Source organism: Cryptotermes secundus, unplaced genomic scaffold, assembly GCF_002891405.2.
Source record: "Cryptotermes secundus unplaced genomic scaffold, Csec_1.0 scaffold1258, whole genome shotgun sequence".
In the NCBI taxonomy this organism is placed as follows: Eukaryota; Metazoa; Arthropoda; class Insecta; order Blattodea; family Kalotermitidae; genus Cryptotermes; species Cryptotermes secundus.
The window spans coordinates 453540-466577 of record NW_019723324.1 but is presented as its reverse complement, the minus strand read 5'-3'; the positions used below and the strand labels follow the sequence as shown (position 1 = coordinate 466577).

The 13038-nt window shown below is 41.6% G+C and overlaps 1 protein-coding gene across 5 annotated transcripts in view; it reads right to left on the bottom strand.

Annotated features, from left to right (window-relative positions):
• LOC111861868 (3'-5' RNA helicase YTHDC2) overlaps positions 1 to 13038 on the bottom strand; it is a 95600-nt gene that overhangs the window by 66353 nt on the left and 16209 nt on the right. For all 5 annotated transcript variants that reach the window (XM_023846796.2, XM_023846792.2, XM_023846795.2 and 2 more), the window contains exons 7-8: positions 5767 to 6026; positions 5431 to 5485 (exon numbers count right to left, since the gene is read on the bottom strand). In XM_023846796.2, coding sequence (XP_023702564.1) covers positions 5431 to 5485; positions 5767 to 6026 — 315 coding nt within the window. The remainder of the gene's footprint in view (positions 1 to 5430; positions 5486 to 5766; positions 6027 to 13038) is intronic.

The window sequence follows — 13038 nt, the reverse complement described above, 5'->3', positions numbered from 1 at the left end:
ATTTTAGTGAAAGTTTCATCCTTCAAGGCGTACCATTCACTGCTGAAATACTAAACAACCTGCTTCCATGGCCGAGATACAGGGCGCCCATATTATAAGGTAAGGTTATAAAACCACCATTTAAGATCATTTTAGTGAAAGTTTCATGTTCCTATCTCATAGAATTTAAGAACAATGATGAATAAATAATTTTCGAGCAAAATTTAAATGGCCGGCTGAATATATTACCGCAGGAGCCGCGGCCGCGGAATTTAAATGACCACGTCAAAGGGTTAATTCTGCACTTACTCCCACAATCAATTCTGCTGCTTTTATGAACATTCATAAATACAGAGGAAATTTAATTTGAAATATCAAATGGTAATAGAATTACTGGCATCGTGTATTAGTGATGGAATGAATAAAGCAAGTGTGGGAAATTTTGCTTGCAGTGTTCAATAACTTTTATTTTTCACTTTTTACTGTTGCTTATGTAAAACACATTTTACAATTTCCTGCAACTTTCTACTCCATATTTCTTATGTGTAAGCTACGCAGAAGCAAGAAACAAGTGATCTACAAAAGAAATAATTTCATTAGCTTACAATAGGACCATACACTGTAAAGTTCCCATTAATTTGTTTATCTCCTGTTTATATCTTACTTTAATTAATATGGGTATAAGACCCATGTGCTCATAACAGTGGCTGAGCAGTGTACGCATGAACTGTCTTCACTTGCCTGAATGCTGGGATCTTTGGTTCAAATATCACTCAAGGCATGGATGTCTCGATTGTGTGTACAGTGAAACTTCAATTCGTTTTTGTCGGGGGTCCTGAAAAAAAATGACGGTTGCGGGGCCTATATAAAATGAATGAAAACGATCACATTTGCCTATATGTATTAACTAAATCAGAAAATGTAAACCAGTGATAATATTTCCAATGTCAAGTCCAATTTGCGTTACTACTTTTTAAAAAAGTCATTAATTTTCATTTGTTTAGTAGCTGAATAATAATCTTTCATTATTAACAATGTTCACTTGGTCTCTTTCGGTGATGTCGTGAGCATATATGAACGCTCTCACGCGTTGCTGTCTACAGCAGCACTCTCCCCAGCCAATTTCTTAAATACCAGGCCGTGGCATTGCTTGAAGCGGGAGATGCAACCCTTTGAAGCTGAAAATTTCTTCGATCCCCATTGTTGAAGCTATTTTGAGGGATTTCTCCCACAGGATGGGCCTATCCACAGGTATGCCTGATGCTTGGGCCTGCTGGTACCAGGCAAAGATGACATTTTCCAGCTTGCTGTAGGTAGACTCCTTGCCCATCTTCCTCTTCTTGGCTGACGTACCACACTTATCAGCCAGCTTTCTGATCTCCCTTTTCTTTGCGATAATCGAATTTAGGGTTGATGATGGCAGGCCTAGTCGCTTGGCTATGTCAGTCCTCTTCTCTGATGGGGTCTTTTCCACCCCTTCTATAATGCGCAGATGTTCTTCTAAAGTCCGAACTTTTTTCACAGGAAACGCCATGTGGGAGAAAATTGTTGACACTAACAATGATACGAAGCACGTCGAGCATATCGAACACGTGATGGACTGTATACTCAACCAGGCGAGATCGTGAACTGAGTTGATTCACATGATTCACACTAACATACAGGAAAGTTTTCGTAGCTGGAAAGCTCTCGGCATCCCCTTATTGCTCACGCTCATTGTTTTGCTGGTAAGACATGCTCAAGGTCGCATACAACACATCTGATGGTATTGCAACTTGCTACACCACGTTTCAGAAACATCAACAGCTTTTACTACTACCAATGCTTACTAACATTTGTGTGGTGTTGCACTTTCTTAAAAACGATCAATGAGGGATTAACATTCATGGGGACCAAGAATTCCGACTGATAAATGCGGGAGAACTATAAATCGAAGAACGATCGATGCGGGTTTTATTTCCATAGTTTAAATAGGATTTGTTCAGGGACCACAGAAATTGAACGATGGATCTGGGAAAACGATATATCCGGGAACGATAGATCGAGGTTTCACTTAGTTATTCTGTGTTGTTCTGTGTGTATGTAGATGCCCTGCAACAGGCCGATCCCCTGTCCAAGGAATCCTACTGAATGTGTACAAGATCAAGAAACTGAAAAGCAGCCAAGGTGGAACAAAAAGGCTGTAAAGCCATAATAAATAAATAAATAAATAAATAAATAATAATAATAATACAACCCAGAAGGATTACAATGACTTGAGTGACATGATGGCAAAAGCTGTAGCATAAGCAAGAAAACCTGGCAATGGACAAGAAAACTCTTGTAAGTTTTGAGGTTTTCACGGCGATGACTATGAAGAAAGTCGTCTTCTGGGTTTAGGCGCCGTGTATTCTTCGTTTTGGCAGACGTTTCGGAGGAACGTATCGCCTCCATCTTCAGAGCAGTTGAATGGCTTGGAATGTAGAGAGCAGTAGCTGTAGTGATAGGAAGTGAAAGGCGCTGCCAAAACGAAGAATACACGACGCCTAAACCCAGAAGACGACTTTCTTCAAGAAAACTCTTCTTCCATTTTTTAGGTCTAACCACTTACTCTGAACTCGGTGCACAATATGACCTATGTGAGATTTAGGGAGGAGCTGGTTTGGGACCTTGCTGTTCTGTTCCATGAAGAGAGTAAGAAATGAGCAGTGTGCCAAGGTGTTGGCCCAGCAGTTCAGACTGAAACGGATCAGCCTGAAGTAAACATTTCTTGTTTTAGCCAGCCAAGGGAAAGGAGCAATGCGATCGTGTGTGTCCAACAAAGAATCAAAACAAAAAGAAGAGTGTACTCCTACAAGATGTGTAAATATAGTCTGCGTGCTGTATCAGGCTGTGACATACCAAAATCCAACTGCAACTGGAAATGACTGCATTTGAATCTAACAGTGTTGGGTGTGTAACATGATCTACAGCAACAAAGCAGACCTTCTCCTCACCTTGTGTGTGGTGTGCATAATGAAGTTCTAGGTCTACAGATCATAACTAGGGATTACGTGGGACAGAACTGAGGTTCAGCTTCAGTGGGCATCAAAGGAGGACAGTCACATTTTTAAGTTCATACATTTTCTGTAGCTCCCTCTTTTAACAATAATATGAATCTTGTGCAAAAACAAAAAAGCAAAACAAATTTTGATGGGAAATAATTAAATTTTTTCAAAGTATAAGGCAATAATTCCACTATTATATTGTTTTTTTGTTTCATTGAGGTAGGTAAATAAACAGTGGCAATATACGATGGGGTACCCAAAAGAAACCGAACTAATTTTTTTGTAGGCAGAGCTTTTGTAGTACCGCGTTTTGCCACTATGAGCGCATAGAGCTAACATTCCTGAGTCGATAAGCCGACTACCGTTGCTTCAGAAGGTAAGGACTAGTTTCGGCAGAGTTTATAGTGACAACTGTTTTGTGTGATCGTCGTTTTTGCAATGGTTGATTTTCGTGAACAGTGTGTGGCGGTGAAATTCTGCTTTTTGCTTGGGAAAAGTGGAACAGAAACTCTTGAAATGTTAAAAACGGCATACAAGGACAATGCTATGGGGAAAACTCAAGTATTTGAGTGGTTTTCCGGTTTCAAAAATGGTGAAATGTCAATTGATGACAAACCTCGTTCTGGTCGTCCTTCCACGGCCCGAACACATGAAAATGTTGAAAAAATTCGTGAAATCATCAAGGAAGATCAACGATGGAACATTGAAGAAATTGTGGAGCTGTCGGGAGTGACTTGGAGCTCAGCGGCCAGATTTGTGGCAGTTGGGTGACACGTTTTTCCATCATGACAATGCCCCTGCTCACACAGCCCTGTCTGTATGACAATTCTTGATCAAAAATGGTATGACCCCTGTTCCTCACCCGACCTTGCACCGTGCGACTTTTTTTTGTTTCCTCAAATGAAAAGAGACATGAAAGGAAAAAAAACGACGGAGGCGCTGTCGAGCATCTCAAAAGATGAATTTAAACAATGTTTTGAAAAATGGAATAAAAGACTAGACAATTGTATTAGTGTAAGTGGAGAGTACTTTGAAGGGGATTGAATGTTTGTGCTTACAATTTGAATAAATAAGTTAAAAAAAATAAGTTCGGTTTCTTTTGGGTACCCCCTCGTATATATTTCTATACTGGTGCAATCAGAATTTAAAACTACCACTTTATATTTAACCAAAATGCTTAAAAGGTTAAAAGCAACGTTGCAGAGGGTGGAACTGCACAAATCAAACATGAGTAAGCCAAATTTTCTTTCTCCCCTTGCATTCCTCCTCTATCAGCCACACAATACCCTTCCCCCTTTCCTTCTGCTTCTCTCAATTGGCCAGAAAGGAATTAGCATTAAAGCCAGTGCTATTAATTCAGAGAAGTCTAAATGAGTTCAGTGTATTAAGATGATATCACATTTTTCAAACTTGCACATAACAAACACTCGTAATATTCTAGTATTTGGCTTATCAGCTGAAGAAACCATAAAGACAGTCATTCACAATAACCACTCTCTGAGGTGAGATCTGAACACAGCACTTTTGGAGTACAAAGCAAGAGTGATAATCATTTGACCATGAGATTGTCAAATTAATCATCACACAAAATTAAATTAAAACTTTTGTTTTTTATTTCCTATTATATGTAACATGTTTTGACCAAAAAAGCTTATAATTGCATGATGTGCACAGATCACCCACAAGGACTCTTACAGTCAAAACTTGTAGTGTTCAGTAAAAGTAAAGGTAAAGTTCTCTGTATGCTTAATTAATTTAGCATCATGCCATGAGGACATGTGAGGGAGTGGAGGTATAGCTCTGCTGTTCTTGACCTCAGCATTAACTGATGGTTGAATGGTCAGCTCAATGCCCTGCAGCTTTATGCCCAGGAAAACAACCCCTGGTACCCATTCAATAGGAGGGTAGATCAGTCCCTGAGCCAGTGTCGATGCTGTAAAGAGGAAAACAATCTTGCCTCTGTCCAGCCCATAGCCCATCACTGTACTGACTGAGCTATCCCAACTCCTTATGTATATAAAAAACAAAAAGGTATTTGAAAACAAGTTTATATGATGCTAAATTTTAATGATATAAAGTGAACACAAACAACAATAACAACACCATCTATCTTATCAAAAAAAACTCGTCCATGAAGTTTGGTAGTTTCAAATAAAATTCCATACTTCCAAAATTCTTTCCCACACCCATAGAATTTCAAACTCTGAGCCTGGATATGCAAGATCTCCACCCACATTTTTGTGGCTAATGGAACACATCAGACTGAAATGATTAGTACAAGAAATATGCAAGAAGTCATTTTTCCTTACTGCCCAATTAGAGTTCCTTACTCCAACAATGCACAGAGCACAGATCTACAAACATGTCATATCATATCTGAAAGTAACAAAAGATGTAGTCTAGCACATTAATTTCTAGCACCTACCTTTTCAATATGTCTTCCAAGAAATATTCCTGAACATCATACTGTCGCCCAGGAACTAGAAACAAGGAAGAATACAAATTCCATTAAGTATCCTTTATATCCTTTGAAAACTTACGTGATGCACATCACTCATACAAATATGACACTTCTAGAAGGACTTCCCCAGTTGTAACATGAGCACATTGTTATATTCTAAGGTTTCCAGGCTTTTACAGAAAAATTTCAGTTTTCAAATACAGTTACACTTCAAGAACACTATGACATATGAAATTATTTCATGTCTACACACAATTGTCTCCTAAAAAACATGGCAATATGCAATTACATATACAGTACCTGTTATGACAGGACAGTTGTTGAAGTATCTGGTGAAGGTAAGTGTGTCGATCGTGGCAGACATGAGGATCAGGCGCAATGACCGAAACTTGGCCAAAGAATCTCGTAATGCAATCAGAAGGAAGTCTGTGAAACAATTCCTTTCATGAACTTCATCAACCAGGATATGCGTTACAGTAGCAAGAACTGAATCTCCTCCCATCAAAGTCCGAAGCAGAACACCACCGGTACAGTAAGTCAGAAGTGTTTTCGGAGATACTCTGGGGGGAGAAACACACAATGATCCTCAGTCTGTACATTTTTATTTTCTGTATACCATCTGTACAAAAGTTGCAAATGGAAAAGGAAATGAACTTCTTCACTGATCTGTGTTTATTTTTAATATTGTATTTGAGCACCCTGTTACTCTGGTGCATCACTCACTCACACATCTCCATCTCCAATGCAGCTTAAAGCTGCTGAGAATCTCTCTTTAATTTAAAATAAAATATGTCCTGTGTATACAAGGGACATATGCCCAGCTAGTGAGTACATACAGGTGTTTCACGACTTTAGGGCATAACAGTAAGAGGTGATTTCCTAGGTCTTTGTGATCAAAAAAGTTCTTATAAACATGTGTCCGATTTTGGACGGTTATGGGGTTATGACCGTTTTTTCATTCCCGTACATGCCCTCATATGAACTGTGTCTGTCATCTGGCAGGTTGCTATTTTTAGCCAACTACAGACAGAGCCTTCTTGTTATCTCGACACTTGAGAGCTACCTAAGGCAGGGTGGGTTGGTATGTCTGGCGCAGTTCACAATTGAGCGGCAGCCTGTGTTGCGGCTGGCAGTGGCATTTTCGAAAATCTGCTTTAAGCACCAATCAATTCACATTAAAGGTAATTTCACGAAGTTAACTTTACATTCATACTGTAACGTGTCTTGAGTTTGAATCCCACTTCTGACACCAATTGTAACGTGTTTAGTTATTGAAGACGCCGTTCGGATTGTTAATTGGTTTATTCAACAACCTACAAGTCTCGGCTACAATTAATTACAACACTGTTACGGGTTTTCACAATTTACAACCCCTATTCAATTCACTCTATGGTCAGTAGTCTACACATTTTTATAACGCAGGAGTTACACAAGTGCAACTGTATCACACACTCCCAATTATTACTCGGTTATCACGAACTATCACTGATTCTCACACATGCGTCCGTAACTCGTAACTCGCCGCTGGCTAGATTCCAACTCAACTCGTAGGCTGCTGCCTTGAGAACTGTCTTCGGTGGCTGATACACTTTAACTCGTTCAATGCGGACTGGAGAACTCACTTCGGCGACTGATGCACTTAACTCATTCACTGTGGACTGGAGAACTCACTTCGGTGACTGATGCACTTAACTCGTTCACTGCTGACTTGAGAACTGTCTTCGGCCGCTGATACACTTTAACTGACTTCGGCGGCTGTGTAGTTCCCTTATATAGTCGTAGCGCCCGCCTGTTACGCAAGGGGTACTGCTGTTGCCTGTTACCCGTGTCGCAGCTGCGTTGCGTGTTACGTCACCGTGGGGAGAGGGGCGGGTGTTGACTCGCCTATTACCATAGTAACAACAGCGATACGATGCCGCCATGTACCGCTAAGGGAGGGAGGGGTCCTCCGTTGCGCAACATGTCACAATACTTTAAATGTATCGTGTATTATGCTGGTTTATTATTTTGTTGTTTATTGTCAGTGACCGTTGCCTTCTATTCTGAGTTTAAAACGGTCATAACTCTGTAACCGTCCAAAATCGGACACATGTTTATATGAACTTTTTTTGATCACAAAGACCTAGGAAATCACCTCCTGCAGTTATGCCCTAAAGTTGTGAAACACCCTGTATATACAAAGGGGGCATAAACAAGGATGCCACAAAAGGACAACAATGCAGAATGGAGAGAGAGAGTTTGTTGACTTACGATCTAGTGCAGTGCAACAGTATCAAAAAGTGAGCAAACGTCTGAAGATGGCCAAGTAGAGCCAAAACATGTAGCAACTAATGTAATTTTGATATTATTTTAAAATTAAAAAGACTGTAAACACTTTTAGTCTGCATTAAAGAAGGAAGTGAATGAGTGACTGTATGTTTACTTGGGATATATTTACTGACAATGTCAGAAGCTCAGACGATATGGTACCAGACTGTAGGATGAATAAAAAGTGAAGTAGAATGTAGTGGCTGTGACCTAATATGAGGTACTAGCTCATCATCTGCCAAGATAGACCGAGAAAAATGACAAAACACCTTGGCAGGATATCAGTTCATGTGTCAAAATATGCACCGCCCCCCCAAAGTAACAAAACAAGGGTGAAAGGCCAAACAGCTATTCCACAATGTTTGACTTACTGGCCTTTTCCGGATCTTACAAACATTTGAGGGAGTCGAGATAGCTCGGTCGGCATAGCAATGGGCTATGGGCTGGGCAGATGGGGGTTATTTTCCGCCACTGCAGCCCACCTGCCAGTGGCCACTGTGATCAGCTGCTGTTGGTACACTATATAGGAAACATACTGTCGCGTGTCAGGTGTATAACGCGACAAATAACTTCACGCCTTATTTGACATAGCGAATTTTATTTCACATTCGCACTTACAATCACCCAAATTACAATCTGACAATTACTGCCATCGGCAGTATCACAAATACTACACTGCAAATGCCAGAATACAACTGACTGGTTGCTGGCTAACTCGGAACTAACTGTGAATAGTCTTCGCTGCTCCGTATCTAGCCTTGTTCCGGACAACTCAGAAAACAGCCAAGTAATAGTCACCACTGTTGTGTGGTGCCGTGGTGCTAGCAATGCTGTCCAGAGTTGTTTACTGCTGCCTAGCAACCGCGGTATCCTGTGGTGACGTCACCGCTGACTCGCGTTGCATAGCTACCAGGATGCTGGGACTCGGCTAACTTCGGCTCTGGTCGGCGCGTCACGGCTGGCGGGGGGGGAGGGCGTCCAGCTAGCGCGACACGTCACACTGCTTCCTCCTTAAGGCTGTTCGTCCCGAATAGCCTAACGGTGCACCCCCGTTCCTTTTCCTTCCCGTAGCTGTGCTTGCAGTGTCGTCTCAAGCGGTTACCTTTTAACTTGCCAGAAGATCCAGTTCTAGCACACTCATTCGTCGCACATTCAATCTTTCTCGGGAGGCCGGTTCTTTTACATTACCGGTTCCTCCTCTACTTGAGGTCTCTTTTTCCGTTTTGGAGGGGGTCTACGCCTCCATAAGTTCCAATCCTTGTGTTGCCGTAGGCTGACTGAAGATCCGGCTATTTGCTTCGCGATCTTCACGCTGACAATCTCGTAGAAAGTCTTCTCACAAATTCTCCCTCCTAGGTGCGATCGATGTCCTGATCTACACCCTGCAATGGCGTCCTTGATTGTCACCTTTTCCGTCTGACATCCGAAGGTTCCCTGGGGAGTTTCCTTCTCGAAGGCATTTCTCCAGCGTCGTGCCACTGTCGCATGACGGGATGTCTTCCTGCAGGTGGCAGCAAGCTTCATCCGGGATTCAGTTTCCTCGGGTCCAAGATTTATTGAAGATGTTTCTCCGGCGCCATGACACTCTTGCATGGCAGGACACCTTCCTGCTGATGACGGCCAATTTATTCTGGGGTTCGAAACTTCCACATGTCGAATTCTGCCTATTTTGCTGATGTCGGTCCCTGCACCTTTTCTTCTTCGGTTCTCCGACCGGCATTACTTCGACGTCTTCTATGGGTACCTCTCGTAGTTCTGCCGCCTCAGGTTTCATGTTCACTGAGACTGGCTCTTTTTCTTCGGGATGTGCCTCCAATTCTCGGCAGGCCATCATCACTCCGACCGGTATCACTATGGGTACCTCTTCTTGTTGTGCCACCGCAGGTTTCATGTCCACTGGGGCCGGCTTTTCTTCTTCTAGATGTACCTCCATCTCTTGGTAGGCTATCGTCTTTACTTCTTTTTCTAGATGCGCCTCCGTCGTCTCTCGGCTGGCCGTCATCTCTTTCTGCGAGGCATCCATATTGGCCTGTCTTTCAGCCTTCAATTTGGCTAGTAATTCGTTGAGGCCGATCTCCGCCTTTTCTTGATAGGAGTCTAATTTGGCCATCAAATCTTCTTTGTCTTTCCTCCTACTTTCCTCCCTCTCTTCCTTCTCTTTCCTCCTCTCTTCCTCCCTATTGGCGTTCAGTCTGGCCACCATTTGTTCCTGGGCGAACAACAGACGTTCCATCACCTTTTCCATGTCCACGTTGTAGCAGTAAATACTCGATGCACAATAATCCAATTATTTGTCTAGGCGTGTTTAAGTTTGTAAAAATTCTGACACCACTGTAACGTGTTTTAGTTACTGATCTCGTTGATCACGTGTGTAAGTTCGTATCCCACTTCTGACACCAGTTGTCGCGTGTCAGATGTATAACGCGACAAATAACTTCACGCCTTATTTGATATAGTGAATTTTATTTCACATTTGCACTTACAATCACCCAAATTACAATCTGACAATTACTGCCATCGGCAGTATCACAAATACTACACTGCAAATGCCAGAATACAACTGACTGGTTGCTGGCTAACTCGGAACTAACTATGAATAGTCTTCGCTGCTCCGTATCTAGCCTTGTTCCGGACAACTCAGAAAACAGCCACGTAATAGTCACCATTGTTGTGTGGTGCCATGTTGCTAGCAATGTTGTCCGGAGTTGTTTACTGCTGCCTAGCAACCGCGGTATCCCGTGGTGACGTCACCGCTGTTGACTCGCGTTGCATAGCTACCAGGATGCTGGGACTCGGCTAACTTCAGTTCCGGTCGGCGCGTCACGGCTGGCGGGGGGGGCGTCCAGCTAGCGCGACACGACACAATACTGACACGCTCTTTATACAATATAATTGCAGAAAAGATTAATATTCTACTGACTGTGAATTTCGTGATGTCAGCCAAGTTGTAGAAAACAAAACTCTATCACTTTGGAGTGTGGTTAGCAAATTAACAGTATTAATGTTGGCAGTAGAAACGAGGTCTTTTCATCTCCAAGAGTTTTCTCTTCTCCACATTTTCCAGACCAGGTCTGGGGCTCACCCAGCCTCCTATCCAATGGGTACTGGGGTGATGTCCCAGGAAGGTAAAGCAGCTGGGGAGTGAAACTGACCACTCACCTCTATTTAATGCTGATGTCAACAATTATGGAGCTATACCTCCGCTACACTATATGTCTTCATGCTTACTTAAGCACAGAGACAACTTTACCTTTTTCAGACTGTGAGTTGGACTGCAATACATCAAGCTTAATTGGCACTCATCCATTTCTTGAAGAAATAGAATTACAGCAAACTGGGATGGTGCAGCTGGTATAATGACCAGGCTATGGGCAGAGTGATCAAGGAAATGTGGTTCGATTTACAGCAGAGACAACTCTGTGTCGCTTTTTCACAGTGAACAGACCAGCTCTGCGGTTCTCACAGACTCCTAACAATGGGCACTGGGGGCTCTGTCCCAGGACAAGCAGATGGGTTATGAAGCAGATCAGTCAGCTCTGTCTAGTGCCATGGTTAAAGATGCTCCACTCTGCCATACATTTTCATGTCATGGTCTTTCATTAGGAGTAGGGACAAATATACATTTACCTTTCATGTTACCAGAATTAAAGAGATCAGTGCACTACTAGCCTATTTCCATAGTTTCCAAGGGAGGGCTTGTGCCTGTAAGGTCTTGGAACCTGCTAACTTTTCAAATGGTGCATATTCATGTATCACCTACATATTTTTAATTACCTTCCATCAACAAGACCATACAAACCTATGGTACGAGAATGACACATATGTCATTTAATGTTTTATAATGAAAATTTAAGCGATGATATATCTTTAAAAGACATGGACAATGCAAAACAACATAGTAATCAAGAAAAGTTTACATTTACCTATTTAATAGCGATTACAAATAAATCACACAGATTACAAATATAGCTACAAATTTTTATGAGAACTTTTTATCTGTTAAAAATTATAAATATGATAACTGTATGAATCTTGCAATTTACATCTGCCAAATTTAACATAATGTTTATATATATATATATATATATAAGCTGAAGAGGGAGACAGACTCCAGTCTCCAAAAAATTGTGTTTTTAAATAAAAAGAGGATGATGGATAATGTCCAGAACCATAATATTTGTAGTGCTGTATTTCTTTGTATCTTACACCTCTGCACGATGAATGGATTCCTACTTTCAGATTAGAAATTACTGAAAAAATTATATAGCATATTTAACCCCAACTTTTCATTTAAACAATTTCAAATACAAATTGTGTAAGATGTGCCTTTGGGTAATGTCCCCCCCCACAATATTTGGCAATTTAGTCATGATGCACCAAGGCTTCCAAAGTAAAGCATTTCATGAAGTATGAGCATGGGAACCTGGTCAAGGTCTGTTGGCAGGCAGTGAAGGCACATAGAGTTGGGACGGATGGGACAGGTCAAGATCATACACAATAAAATAACCCACAATTGCTGACATCCAGCTGAATATTGTAGATGTGAGCAGTGTAAGGGACTACTGAATTACATTTCAAATAAACACTGGATTCTCAATTATCTTTTAAATCTCAAAAGTTAATGGGGAGGGATTCACAAGACACACAGAGAGCATGGAGATCACATAAGCCTATTTTTCAAAATAAGGAAATTAGGCTAAAATACCTTGCATATGTAGAGGCTCAGTCCCCTTCCACAACCCAAGCAGGTGCCAAATCTGTTGTGAGAGATCCACTTAATTTGGATATACGTGGTATAGTCATTAATTTCGTGGACTGTGGTTTTATCACATCATATCACATACACTTACACAGATCCACATCGACCCTCAAAATAGTTGCCATTGGCCGCTATGCAAGTCTGCCAACATTGATATAGCTGCCAAAACATTGCTGAAACATATTGGCAGTAAATTCCTGTATGGCGTCTCTTGTGGCAATGATGACCTCCTCGGACAACTGAAATCTACGACCACGTAGCTTTGCTTTCAAGCGGTGAAAGAGAAAGAAATCGCATGGTGCGAGATCGGGTGAGTATGGAAAGTGTGGCAAAACGATGACCTGTTGCCTTGCCAGTTCCTCTTGGACAAGAACACAGCGATGTGCAGGAGCGTTGTCGTGTAGCAACAGCCAATTCTTCCTATGTCAAATGTTTCGCTAGGAGATCTGCCTAGTTTCTGGCAGAACTTCATGTTTGCCTCTTCTTTAAACTGCCACATTTTCAAT